Raw genomic sequence first — 15,529 nt, forward strand, 5'->3', positions numbered from 1 at the left:
AAAAAAAAAAAAAATATACAGAGACTCAATATTCAGCTCCTGGATTCAAGTAACATTTATAAAAAACAGATTTGTAGACTAGGTTGTGTTAAGAGAGAAAGGATTTTCTGAATGCTTAGCTTTCACACAGTACATTAACAGTAGGCCTGGAGACCATATCACAAACTTTTAAAATTTGTTTTGTTTTGTTTTCCTCTTGTGAAGAGAAACTCCTGTTTATCAAAAGTCTTAGTCATTAGTCTGGATTAGTGAAGAAAAAGCATATAATTAGAGGAAGGAAAATACAAGGTTAGCCCTTTTGGTCTTAGGCTACCTCTGGATGAGGGAAATAAACAGAACTAGGAAGACAGTGGTTGTAATTTCTTCCCAGTTCCCTTCAAAGCCAAGTCTCAGATGGGGAGAGATAGGATTAAGCATTAAAGGATTAAAATACAGGATTTTTACATACAGATTCAAGGGCTAGGGAGAGGTTCTTCAATTTGGATTAAAGAGACTAAAATACACAAATCATCAAGGAAGTGTAAGAGCCAAAGCCTTTTCTCCCACTCTGTTTTGGAGATTCTGGAAGAACACTTTATGGGCGGCTAGGACGTCACTCTGTTCACAGCCTAAGAAGCTGTCAATTCCCACAATTCTTACGCAACAAGAACAGCAATATCTGAGTCTCCTGGGGAGCCTGTGAGAGACAGCTGCTGAATCAGTGTTGATGTGGTCCCACACCAGAAGCTGTGAGTAAGTGGATCATATAGGCTGGACAAATAGCAGTCCCAGCCAGAACTCAGGGTGGTTTGCTGTACTAATGACAATAAGAGGAGACTCTAGTCAAGCTGGCAGTAAATATCAACAGGCTAGCAGATACCATGCAGAAAAGATAGCCAGCCCAGCAGTGCCTACTTGGCCAGCCAAAGGAGCCCATACTATGGTTAATATAGGATAATTTTATACAGAAATTTTAATAGACATATGATGCATTCAACATTGTAAGACAGCTAAGCTACTTTTTCCTGTTTTTCTTTCTTTGTTTTATCCTTGAACATTCGTAAAGAATTAATATGTACCACAATGAAATCCTTTCATTAATAAAACGACCATTCATTTTGTAGTCCCTACTACTTATAGTAAATTCTTGGTTTCCCTTTTACTTAATTCCTATTTAAAATATAAAACTTGAAGTTAATTCAAATTACCTGAGTTAGTTGCTTTAGTGTAGCTGTCATTAGGTAATGAAAGGAAAAAATGGGAATGAATGATGTTTTTATGTACACTGCAAGTGGGCTGGGCAATATTCAGGTCCTGAGTCTCAATATAATGGGGGCCACATAATCAGGAAATATGACAAATCCAAAGAAGGTAGGGTTTTTATTCCACAATAAGAATCCAGGTGATTGTTGTAATAATTTTGTCCAATTTCTATGTTTCAAACTGCAAATCGATAAAAATAGTCCCAATATCTTTCAGAGATGCCCATTAATAATATGTGTAAGTCTGAGCTGGCAGCATTTTAGAACACTGCTTCCACATATTTAAGAGGAAGGGTGCTGGAGAGTGACAAAACGACACCCTGAAGAACTTAGATGACAGCAACCTTAGGTGAACCACACAAACGCTTCTACTGATTTTTCAAATGTTGGGTCATCAAACAGAAAGGGATATTGAAGGAGACAAAAACAACATATCCCAGACTGATTAACTTAATACCTTCTTTAAACATAATTAGAAAGGTCCATTTACTGTACATAGCAGTGATGTCCACTAGGGTGTCCCATGAGACCCAGAAGCAAGCCAAAGCCAGCCATATGAAATGAGGAAAGACAATGTATGTCTGCATACATTCCCATACTGACTTTCCCTATATATTATCCAAAAGTTAGGAATGAAGAAATTTAAAAAATGGTTCTAATACCCTAATTTCCATTAGTAGAAGACTCTTTAGGGTCATTGTATTAGTACAAGTATCATAGAACAGGACATAAAGAAAATTTGTTTTTATTATTTGTTTCACCTTTTGGTGAGACAAGGACCTTTGGGCTTAGACATAGCTTTTATCCCTGTAACACGTGGAATAAAACCTGACAAAACTTGAAAACATAAAAACAAAACCTGCCAAAGTGCGGATACAAAGGACTGAACTTAGGGAGCAAAATGTATTAGTAACCCCGAGACTTGACAATAAAAGAATATACAGCAATTTGTAAAGCACACTAGAGAGAACCAAGGCCTTCCACAGGAAATGAGTGATAAAGAAAAAAAATGGACACAAAGACTTAAGATATTTGATATTATCAGTCAGAGCTCTCAAACAAAAAATATCTCAGGTCAAAAGCACTGAACAAGTTCGTATGGGGGAATATAAGTGGTTACAGTAGTTCTGAGAGATGAAAAAATTATTTTCAACAAATACTTCAATCAGACTTGTAAAACATTTTTTTCAGATACTTAGTAAGGTGCTGAAAGTGACAGGAATATGCTGTATATTTGGTTGTTTACAATAATCTCTATACAATCTTACTGAGGGAAATAGCTCCAATCATTCCTAAAACAAATAATTCCAGCATATAGTCCCAAATTCAAGAACTTCCACTGAGAATTTTTAAATTTAGATATTTAGACCAGACAGGTAACAGCTGAAAATTAGAGCAAAATTTCTAGTATCCAGAAAGAACAAAAGCAAGTATTCAGCTCCTGTTACAAAATTATGCATTAAAAGGAGCATTTGTTTTCGCCTATGTGTAGTTCCCACATTTAAATTGACAGTAAATTCATGTAAATTCAAACAATTTTCAAATAAAAATACTATTTCAGAGCTACATTTATTTTCCCATGTTTTCTTTTCTTTAACAGACACCATCAACTTTTACCCCATATATCAGGAAGATCCCTGGTAGGAAGACTCACATGAAAAAGATCCTCTAGGCCGGGCGCAGTGGCTCACGCCTGTAATACCAGCACTTTGGGAGGCCGAGGCGGGCGGATCACAAGGTCAGGAGTTCGAGACCACGGTGAAACCCCATCGCTACTAAAACTACAAAAAATTAGCCGAGGGCGGTGGCAGGCGCCTGTAGTCCCAGCTACTCAGGAGGCTGAGGCAGGAGAATGGCGTGAACCCGGGAGGCGGAGCTCTCAATGAGCAGAGATCACGCCACTGCATTCCAGCCTGGGAGACAGAGCGAGGCTCGGTCTCAAAAAAAAAAAAAGGAGTGGAAATAACCTGACTCTTCCACAGAGATGTAGGAGCTGCACACACACACACACACACACACACACGTACACACTCTCAGACACAAAATTTGCAAAATCCTAAATGAACATGTTCAGGAGTGGATAGTATTGATTCTCATAAATAAATATTATGTTTAAAGTTAATGCTTGATGATTCAGAAAGGAAAATAAAGCGACAGAAAAATAAATGACATCTAATTTATTGAAAATTATCTTTTAAAAATATATTGAGCACCTGAGTTATAAATAAAAATGATGAAACAAAAGATTATTAAACCTCCAGAAATGTCTGGATTACTAACACAAATGCTTCCCACTTACTAACATGAAAGTTTATAAATCGTTGTACCTGGAAAAAAAAAAAAGAAGTACAGGCTTTAAAATGTGGTTAATGTGGAATACTATGCGCCGTAAAAAAGATTAGTTCATGTCCTTTGCAGGGATATGGATGAAGCTGGAAACCATCATTCTCAGCAAACTATCACAAGACCAGAAAACCAAACACCATGAACAATGAGAACACATGGACATAGGGAGGGGAACATCACACACCTGGGCCTGTAGGAGGGTAGGGGCCTATGGGAGGGATAACATTAGGAGAAATACCTAATGTAGGTGATGGGTTGATGGGTGCAACAAACCACCAGGGCACGTGTATACCTATGTAACAAAACTGAACGTTCTGCACACGTAACCCAGAACTTAAAGTATAATAAAAAATAAAATACAATAAAAACAAAATAAAATGTGGTTAAGGAGGCACACTTGGCATGAGCGGAGTCAAAATGTACTCAAAATTTTTCTAAAAAAAGGGTCTATCGCTCCTAAGCAAAACCAGTTGAAACGCGAGAAAGCAAACACTACATTTTGATAATAGAGTGTGTTTTATATTCAAAAAGAGCAAGTATATTTTAAATATTAGCAAAGCTTTTCTTGGTATGAACTGCTTCCTCATGAATCAGTAATTGATACAGCTTTTTTCTGAGTAGGCAATTACTAAATTTAAGAATCAAGATCTGGTCCAAATGATCTGAATTGGCTTTCTACCTTGATATATGTTTACTGCCTTCAATTTCACTTCAGTCAGTCAAACATATCTAAAACCTCCCAATTCTCTTTCTCCGTTAACGCAAGATCAAGAACTAAATAGTAATCCCGAGCTCTGAAGTCTCAACGTATTTTGTGTCTTTTCATCTTCAATTCTTTATTGGAAAAAAAAATATGGAGTTACATTTGTAACACTTCAATCCTGGTCTATCTATGTCCTAAATAAGTTCTTTTCATTGAACCTATCCATACAGAGACAGAAGAAACTCAGTAAGGCAATTTAATGAAAAAAAATAAAGTATTATCCTTTACATTTCACATCTGAAAGCTCTTTAACCTTCACTCTGCTTTCTATTTTATGTAATAATTCAATCTTCATATTGCCTTCATTTTGTCAATAATTGTTATAAATACCCCAATTGTGAAACATACAAAACCAACCAGACAAAAAATGCCATAAATATGATTAATATTTCCACATGAATCCAATAGTAATAGACTTGACAAATGATTGGCTGCTAAATAAGATGATGCAGGTGTGAAAAATTTATAATTTAACACCTACCCAAAATAATGATTGCCACTTGACATATCTTAGTAATTTAGTATAATATGTTCCATACTTCATTTACTAAAAAAAAATTCTGCTAAAATTAATTTATGTTACTCAATTTTTGTGTGGGTTACAAAGCCCACCAATGATTCTCTTTGATCAGGGCATAGGTCATGAGAACTTCCAAATACAGCAGGTTAGAGTATATACTGACATGTCTACAGATTCAAGGAAGGGCTCTGGACCTAGGAAGTTCCTAGGAGTAGTAAAATAAGAAATAATCTTCTCATTTTTCTAGTTCTTGTTTCATAGTTTAATTCCCCGGCAACCAGTAGCAACTCCCAAATCATTTCTGACTTCTGCATGTTTCCCACCTGGGACAAAAACACGCCTTCACAGCACCATGACAACCACGCCAGCAACACAAGCATTTGGGTTCATGCAGGAAAATGAAAATCCTGAAAGGAAGCTAGGAGATAAGGGCCTACTATTCCTCGTTTCCCACTGGTAGGATGTAATTACAAAAATTACTTTAACACAAAGCTTCTGGTGAATGAATAGCGGGTAATTTGAGGGGAAAAGCCTAGGGCCAAGGGATTAAATTAAAAATGTAAAATGCTGAATGATGTCATACAAGTTCAACCACCTTCCCCCCAAAAAGTAAACTGCCTAAAGCAAACTCCTTAGTGATGACAGAGTAAACATTCTTAAGAGATAGGCAGGGGTATATTTTTTACGTGAGTTTAGACAAATGATTGATTTAATAGTAGAGGTGAAATTTATGACCCTTTAATTTTTATTAAGTATATTGTTACCAATTATAATTTCAAATATAACATAATTTTGTCAAATTAAAGAGTTTTGAAAAGTGATTTTCATACCCCTAGATCTGAAAAAGAAGCAAATTAAACCTGCCCACCATGATGAAGTAGACAAATTTCTTTGTCATAAGCATGCCAAGTTTATGTTTTTTGTTTAATGAAAAGGATGCTATTCGTTTGCTAGAAACTGGCAGTGCTATGTGTTATGAATACTTGCCACTTCTGTACTAGAAGACACCATTATTTATATTGCCAAATGTAAAACTGCTTTAGATCTTATTCTTTAAAGAGTAATTCTAAAGCAGAGCACTGCATTTTTGACTTTACTACTTAGTTCAATATATTTTTAAACAACTCTTCACATGTTTCACAATGTGAAAATACAACTTTCCTATTAGGAGTCAGGAAAGAAGAATCTGCTATATATGGGATTGATTGATTGTTTTTGTGTTGTTGAATCATACCGTATGATACATTATCTTAACAGTTTCAAAGCTGTGACTTTTGTGGGAAACTCAGTTGAATATTCTTAGCGGACAGGGAATAGAAATAGATATTTTCATTTGGTCAAGCTGAATAGCTTAGGGCTCTCGAGTGTGGGAGAAGCATAATTTTTGTTTTGTTTCTAGTTTTAATTTTGTTTTCTGGAGACATAAAGTCCTTCTTATCTATAGCAAATATCTTTCATAGGCTCCCAATTCTGTGCAGTGTATACCTTCAGATTCTCAGTGATACACCTGAGAATGAGAGAGTAGAAGGCAAGAAGGGGCATTCTAACCATCGATGAGCCAGTAACTGCTACTTCACTCTCAAGCTAATCTCTACCCATCCCTACCGCAAGAAATGTTTAGAAGGCCATTCGCACTTTGACTCTGGGACATGATTATGAAAATACACCATGCATTTTTTAATTCACTCAGTGGTCTAAAAGATCATATAACTTAATCTACTTAAATTGGACCGACTTATCATTCTCCTTTATCAAGCCTATTTCTGTTTCTCAATTTATATACCTGAATTCTGGAAAGAGAATTATCTAATCTTCTAGATTAGAATTTCTCTCTTTCTCCACCTCCTCCAACATCTACCCCATCACAAAACTCCAATAGTTTTACTTCAATTTGTATCCATTTGGCTCTATCTCTCCATCGCCTAGTTCAGGTCCTAATAGATTTTAATGTATAACACTTGCAACAAACTCCAGAGCTCAAATGAATGGCAGTTTTGAGGAACTAAACTGCCAAATCAAGAAATGTAGCTAGCCGATTACTGTGACAAGTAGCAAAATAGGGCAGACTGTTTACATGGGCCCTACTGATGAAATCCTGCAGGGTCAGAAATGGCTTGCTTATGATCAAAACTTCTACTGATGACTTGCTGTCAGAGAAATGTATGGAGACCATGGTTCTCAAACACATTTCATTCCAAGTAAGTTTTAGCTTATGTATTTTATTCCTCTTCCTACATAACTCATTAAGAAAGACCTCATATGTTTCCTAAAATAAAATCTTGAATTAATCCAGCAAAGGCACTATTTTTTATATAGTGCTTTTCCTTTCATTTATAAATCAATATACCTTTCTAAACCTAATTTTTTTCAATTTTACATTTTAAAATAATGGAATATATTACAAAAATATATTCTTAATTTACAGTCAGAAGGTATTCGGTCTATGAGAAGACTTGGCTCTCCATCTTGCTACCAAGAAGTTAAAGGAAGAATTTAAAAGTTCTGAATCTGAATCACTTGTTCCCCCAGGCAAGAGAGTTACACTTCTAACGTATATGGTTACAATTCAAGATTCTCAAAAGGAGGTAAATTCATATCACCTACAACTTAATTCAATCAGAACTTCATAAATAAGAAGGTGAAAATCATTAAGCTCATATTAACATTTATCATGGAACATTTTAAGAGAACAGAATGATTTAATTTTGATTCAAGTTTTAAGGTAATCAAGAGGTGACAGAGGAACTCCTTTTGCTCTGACCCATGATCAATGAAACTTGTCTCAGAATGTATTACTCTAGTTTGTGGCCTACTTCGACCATAATTGCAATCTTCTATGAATGACGGAAAAACTCAGTCTTCAGTGTCTGCATTATTAAAAACAACTTTTAAGTAAACTGAGTGTGTTGATGCTATTGAAATTGACATTTTAAATAATTTTCTAAAGCAATGTTCCAAATTTCTGTAATTCCATCCAATTCCTTTATGTATACGTACCCTGACTGTTAATTTCCCTATTCTATCATCTAAAAATACAATAAGTATTAAACATAATATTTCTTGTAACTTTCTTACTTCAAGCAAAAAAACTCTTCTTCTTATATCAGACTAATGAAAAGTACTAGGACTAATATTTATAGAAATATACACGGTCAGGAATTGAAATGTAGTAATAGGGTACAGCTTGATGAAACTACGGTTATGACAGAGGGAGCTGATGGGAGGACAGCCACAGTAACTCATCTGGCTTTCAGTTTTCCTATACAATTCCATAGCATGTGGCCTATGCTTTCCTAAAAAATATTTAACCATTGCTTTGAAAGAGGTATTAGATATTAGCAATATGCAACAACCAAGATTTACTTATAGAAAAAGCACTCTATCCTACTACCTTTTCTTTAACATAACCAGTCTTCTGATTTAGAAAAACAATTTTAGAATATGAAAATTGAGATTCACCTGAAGACAATGACTAATGGTTCAACTTAAACAAAACTCTTAACATGCTAATCTTCTGCAAAGATATTAAATATTAACAGTTAATTAAATAACAGTTAGCATTGATTAAGCACCCATTTTTGCTGAATACTACATTAGGCAATTTGCATATACATTTAATACTTATTACAATTGTGCAATATATATTACTTCTTTTTTCATAAAAAAAAACTGAGGCTCAGAGAGGTTAAATACTAATCTAAGGTAACAACAACTTGGTGTGCAGAGCTATTATTACTCACACCAAGTCTAACCGCAAAGCCACTACAGTGACTCTATAAGCTAGGCACACATTTCATAATATTGGGTTTATTAATATAGTACTGTTGTTTCAAATGAGAAATTTCTTTAAAATTTTCAAGATGTGTTAACTTTAAAGTTATCTTAAATTGCACTATTCTATTCATAAAGAATTTTAGGAGAAGTTAGTAGCATCTGAAAATCAGACTAATGACTAGGTAACAAATCTCAAAAGGCAATCTAGAAGACAAATTATTTCTAAAGAGAAAACTCTTTATTCTTAATTAAGAAAGTTGTCCTGGCAAATTTTAACAGACTTTTTGAGATTTGTTTAAAAAAAAATGGATTCCCAAATTTTCTTTTTCTCCACAAAGGAAATTTTATATCCAGTGCATAAGCATACCTCCTTAATAGTAAGTAACTTTCAGGTTTAATTTAAACAAACAAACAAAAATAGAAAACTTTTATGCAACATAATTTACTTGACTTTAGCAGTTCTAGCCTAATTTGAAATAAAATTCCACAGAAGAATTTGATTCATTGTCTCCTCCACATAGTAAAAGTTTTGCAAAATAGATTTTAAAGTCAAGTAGCATTATTATTTTCAGATATATCCATCACACTGGTCTTAAAACAAAAAGCAACTGTTTGTCATGTCAATATATGTCCTTTAAAAGGTTTAAAATAAAACTGATAATTCATAATTAAGATACTTCTGTAAAGCACAAACCACAAATATTTTCAAATTTTAACATAAGCTAGAGAACCAATAGTTTTAATATAAAGGTATTAAAAGAAGTCATATCAGGGATATACAACACACTGGAATAAATACCTGTAACATATACTCTATGCATTTTTTTAAAAGCAAGCCAAATTTCATGATTTATACAAGTAAACTTCTTTTGCTACCTCCACAATATACAAGAGCACATGACAATCACATTCTCTTACTTGATGAGAGAATTATTTTCATAATATCTTAAATTCTATTTTATTATTAAGCTTTGTCAAGATGCCTACCTCTGTAGTGGAAGTCTTTGGACATGTCTATGGGAGCCTGTTCTACTGCTGATCTCTTGTAGACAACATGAATCCTTCCTTTTTCTTCCTCCATCTGTTTACCTCTTTCCAAGGGTTCAATGAAATACTCTTCATTATCACTTTTTATCATTCCAGCCTAGAGAAAGCACAAAATGTGTTAATTTAAAAAAGAAATATCTATCATCTTCAGCTCACAAGCACATCTTTTTAAATGTCAAGAATATGACTTGTGAAAACTAAAGCTTTTTCTTTCCACATTTGGCTATAAATTTAAAATAGTTATTAACTATCAGTAATTCATATAAGGTAGAAATTCACATATGACAGAAATGAAAAAATTCATATTAAGGTACTATAGAATACAAAATTTACATAGGATGAGAATAGGGAAATCATACAACATATACATTTTATCAAATTGCAAAATAAGTGCATTTATATATTCTACTTGGTATTTTATATCTAGTAAGAATCATACGGGAAACATAAATTCAAAAAATCTCTAATTTCCCATAATAACCCATTGTGGGGCAGTTTTCCACACATTACATACTTTTTCACTTATTTACACCTTCCTCCCAAACAAGGTGGCATGAGAGAAATGAGTTCCATGCTACATTCAGTATGTAAAGTTACTTCTTTAAAATAGTCTCAGTAAGCTTCTGTGGAAATTCCACATTTCTAAAGCTTATGAATTTGAAGAACTAACTCATATTTGTCCTAGCTTAATCTAACTTTATGATTAAAATTATAACTTTAATATATATTTTTATATGTATATGTCTATATATATATATATATATATATACCCCTCAAACTGCAGCCTTTCACACTGAAAAGCCTATTCTTACTTTCAGTTCCTTCCATCTCTCTATTGTTTTCTGATTCTATTTCATCTTTTAATTATTCAGAAAACACCAGGCCTATAGTCAGTACTACAGCTGAAGAAAAATGATGGTTTTTTCTAAAATGTGATATTTCTTAAACATCAAGTCCACATTACAGTCAAGTAGTTGTGGCTCATGTTTCTACTTTAAACATCATACAATAATATGAAATATTAATTTAAATATAAGCACATTTATTTAAAAACAAAATTGGAACAAATAATGTGTTAGTGTGGAGATTGTACTTATTTTGAAAACACATATCAGATTTAGAGATGCCATATTTTTTCTCAGACCTTTAACTTATTCGGTATTTTCACACATGAGGTCACTGGCTCTCAGGCAACACGGACAAGGGAGGAGTTTCTTACTCCTTCGAACTATGTTGATGTCTTTGCCATTATGCTGTCAAGCAACACAGAAATGAAAGGGAGGTGTCCTTTACCAAAGAGCGTATGTTTGCAGCAGAGAGATATATATATTCAGCAAAGACGCCTATGATTATAGCTTTTCTGTTGCACTCAAATCTGTTCTTTTCCTTTCTGTTCTGACTTCTACAACTGGGTATGGTATTTCCCTTCTTCCCCTTTGTAAGCCTCACAGGGATCTTAAAAGCTTATGCCATCTCCATATGCCACTTCTACACTTGCCTTTATGATGTGCACTACAAACAGCCCTGGAACCTATGGGGCCATGTCTCATAAGAAAACAGTACTACAACTCTTCTACTATTCTTGGCCCATACCCTCTGGAACAAACCTCTAGCTTTCACTTAAAAGAGCATTGAGGTAGTGGGTACTTAGTAGTAAAGCTCATCTTCCAGATACTCCAAAAATTGGAATTTCTTTCTTTACCTGACTAATTACTTTATACTTAGTCATGTACTATGAAATACACAGTATTTTTCAAAAGTTACATAGTTAATTATTCCCTATTCAGAGTTGTTCCTATTGGTTAATAGATTCACCTCTTCTACAAATATAATTTCCAACATCTTCCTCATGCTTTCCAATTTTAATTTTAATCTCTTCTATATTATGGTCATATTATTTTATCTCCTATTACCAGTAATTCCAACACTCACTGCTATTGGTCTTCTCAGGCATTAATGAATTAATGTCCATAAACTATATCCAAACTAAGCACGAACACAGTAAACATATAAAAAGTTATTAAAATGTATAAGGCTAAAATGTTGTCTCATCCCTAACATCATCTGTTGGTAGCAAAAAGCGTGAACTGGCTTTATCCTGGAACGATAGGTCTGTTTTTATATACAGAAGTTTATAAGGTGAAGTGCATCAGCATGGGAGTTTCAGTATTCATCTTTATTCCAGTCTTTTCTTTGCTCCAAATCTGCTGTCACTGCATTCTGTAACATCTACATTATCCTCCCATCCTCCTAAATCCACTAACATTTCCTTAGTTATAAACATCATCACTGTTTATTTGGATTACAAAAACTCCCTATCTTAAGATTTTCCAAAGATCATAATGATTCTCCCAGATGAGTGCCTGACTCAGGGAAGAAACAGTGCCACTGAAGTGGTCAGCGACTCTGAGCAATGGGCAATGGCTATTGCAGTCACTTGAAAGTGATAGAGAGGGCAGTGAGGATTAGCCCGTGTGCCTGTTGAAAACACTTCTCCATCTCTGCTATGGCAAACATTCAAATTCCAGGCCACGTGATGTTATTTTACCCCACTAAGCCACAGGTAAAACAAAATTCAATGCAATTAAACATCTCATTTAGAAAGCAAAGAAAATTTAAGTCAAACTGAGTCAGTATTAGTGACAAGGCAAGCGTTGGATCAAGTGACGTCCAATAACTCCATGGACTCGAAATCTGAGAGTTGGCCCTTTTATTTATTAATTTAAGTAAAGTTTAATGAAAGAAAGTACTTTATATAAAGCACTGTACTAAATGTAGTAATAAATTAGAAATCCTGAAAGACAGCTCATTTGTCCTCATTTGATTCAATCCAGTCGAATAAATAAAATACATGCCTACTGAAATTCAGTGAGTATGCTATGCAAAGTCCAGAAAGTAATTGACAGGACAGTTGATAGTAAAATCAAGTAAAATTTTTTTCCTCCATAATCTCACCAGACACAGAAAACAGTTAGTAGGAACTGTTGATTTTTCACTCGAAATTATCCAGTATCTATTTCAACTGAAATGTACCTAGTCCACATCACAATAAACCTTCACTTTGGCCACTGTTACTATTCACATGATCTACATATTCACCTAGTGTGGCAGCCACAATTACCCTTTAACATTATCATATTAAATTTGGAGAAATTTGAATTTGGTAGCAAGTGGAGCAAGCATGTAAGGGCTCAAAACATCAGGTGCTTCTTTCTCACTCACATAAAGCTCAAGATGGTTTTGGATTGGCCAGGAAGGGTTTCTACTCCACACAGCCATCCAGGAGTCCAGGCTGACAGTGGCTCTATCATCTTAATATAATCTTCCAGTATGCCTAGTCAAAACGGGAAGCAGTCTGAGGAAGCCCACATGGGAAATTTTTATGAGCTAGCCCTACTGGTGCTATTCACCATTTCCACTTACTGCCATAGATAGGATACAGTTGCATGGCTCACAGCCAACTGCAAAGAGGGCCAGGAAATGTAAGCTGGCTGTATGCCCAAGGAGAATAGACAAATGGATTTTGATGAACAGATGGAAGTCTCAACCTCCAAAAAGATCATGCCACTCCTTTGCTTAAAACACTTTAATTGCTTCCCATTGCACTTAAAACTGCACTCATTACTTTGGCCTTTAAGGCCCACATCATCTGTGCTGCCCACCATCCTCAAGTTTGCCATTCTCAGTGTCCTCACGAGGCCCCAACCTCAGGGGATTTTGTTCAACTTTCTTTTCCTGTTTCTATTCCCAAGGTCCTTATAACCTCAGGTCTTTGCAATGCCATTCATTCTGCTTAAAGAGCGTTGGTTCCACCACATCACACTTCCCTAAGCTGGCTGGTTTTTATTCTCCAGGTTTCAAGTTAAATCTTATCTCCTTAAAATGATTTCCTCACTCCCTCACCTGACAAAAATGAGGTGCCCCAATCTAAATTAGATCCTCTCTTAGCCAATTATTCTAACTGAAAGTAATGTGTTCTTTTCTCTCCCGGTCCTTAACACAAATTTCAAGGGTGTATTTAGCTGAATGTGAAATCTATGGTTCTCTCTCTCCCCTGCGGAACTGTTAGCTACTAAGGCACATATATCTAGCTTAACCCACCTTTGAGTCTTAAGCTCCATCACAATTGCTGGCACAAAATATGTATTCAATAAAGTTCTGATGAAAAATTACATGAATGAATGAATGATACAAATGAGAGAATGAAGAACTTTTAGACTTTTGGTGATTTTCCAAAGACCGGAGTATTGCTATAGTGGGGATAGAAGAGAAGGAATGAGAAGTGAGGCCATTCACGGGGGAGCAACGGTTCTAAAGCAAGCCTGTGGGCCACAGGCAGCTCAGGACAGCTCTGAATGCAGCCCAACACAAGTTCGTAAACTTTCTTAAAACGTTATGAGATTTTTTTGTGATTACTTTTAAGCTCATCAGCTGTCGTTAGTGTGAGTGTATTCTATGTGTGGCCCCAGACAATTTTTCTTCTTCCATTGTGGCCCACGGAAGCTAAAATACTGGACACCCCTGTAAGTACAAAAGTTCCTGGTACATATGTGGATAGCAAGCAAGCCCATTCAGGGAACAGTTCATGCAGGGTGGCTCCAAAACAATGTCATGGAAGACCATTAGTACTACCTTGGGTCAGAATTTTAACATGTAGAAACAGAGAACCAAAAAATAAATAAATAAAAAGGAATGTTGATCAGATGGACGAGAACCAAACACTATTTTCATATTTCTCTGATGATTAAGTGCTAGATAGAAGCAAGTAAGAAGCTAAAATAACAGCCCAGATACAAAAAGTGGCAATGGGAAGAGAAAAGGTCAAGGGAGTGGGGAAGGAATTAATTTAAAAGTGATTTCAGGAAAAAAAAGAGTGGTACTTTTTAAAATGTAAGCTCCTCTACTCAAAACTTTTCAAGGTCTCCCCTTCTCACTCAGATTAGTAACCAAAGTTCCTACAGAGTCTACCTAGGCCCTCCCTGATCTCAGCATCACTGCCTTCAAGACTCCATCACCTCTCTGGCCTCATCTGCTCACTCTCTTCCTTGTTGGCTTTACTCCAGCCATGATGGGCTCCTTGCTGATTCTTGAATACTTAGGGGGTGTTTCCCCTTTAAGACCTTTACACTGGCACTTTCCTCTACTTGGAATCCTCTTCCCCTAGGACTCTGCATGGCTAACATTTTCACCTCCTTTAAGTCCTTGCTTAGGTGTTGCTTCTCAAAGAGCATACACGGACTACCCATCTGCTTCTCAACCCAGCACCCCCAGCCTCTTTCCCTACACTGTTTCCACTGCACTTATTGCCCTCCAACAGACTGGATCACTTAACTGCCTATCATGTTCATTGTTTATTGTTAGTAACCCACCACTGCCTTGCTGGTCAGGAATCACTTCTTGGTCTGCTTTGTTCAACTATGTATCTCAAGTGCCTAAAGCAATATCTGGCATAAACTAGACACTCGATAAATACCTGATACATGAAAAAACAACAACAAAGAAGGAAGGCACAATCTAAGATTACACCTTAGTTTTGAAGTTAGATGACTATGAAATTGATGTTTTCATTCACAGAAACAGGAAAGTCAAAATGGCAAGATGACTGGAAAACAGGAGAAAAAGTTAATGCGTTTTGTTTTAACCATTCTCTTGAAATAGTGATGGAAATTCCCAGCATTCAGTAGAGAAATACAGAATTGTAATTCAGAAAAAAAAAATTTGTCACAGCCACAATGGATTTTGAATACATCTTCTCAGAGGCAATAGCTAAAGCTGTTAACAGAAATGAAGAAGAAAAGTACATAAAGAGATTTGAGGGAGGGTCAATAGAGAATCCTG

General features: G+C 35.4%; 1 protein-coding gene across 1 annotated transcript in view; it reads right to left on the reverse strand.

The window, feature by feature from the left end:
• Window positions 1-15,529, reverse strand: part of ADAMTS3 (ADAM metallopeptidase with thrombospondin type 1 motif 3) — a 304,823-nt gene that overhangs the window by 134,956 nt on the left and 154,338 nt on the right. The window contains exon 4 of the mRNA XM_017864072.1: window positions 9,632-9,788. Coding sequence (XP_017719561.1) covers window positions 9,632-9,788 — 157 coding nt within the window. The remainder of the gene's footprint in view (window positions 1-9,631; window positions 9,789-15,529) is intronic.

Source organism: Rhinopithecus bieti, unplaced genomic scaffold (assembly GCF_001698545.2).
Source record: "Rhinopithecus bieti isolate Rb0 unplaced genomic scaffold, ASM169854v2 scaffold_68671, whole genome shotgun sequence".
NCBI lineage: Eukaryota > Metazoa > Chordata > Mammalia > Primates > Cercopithecidae > Rhinopithecus > Rhinopithecus bieti.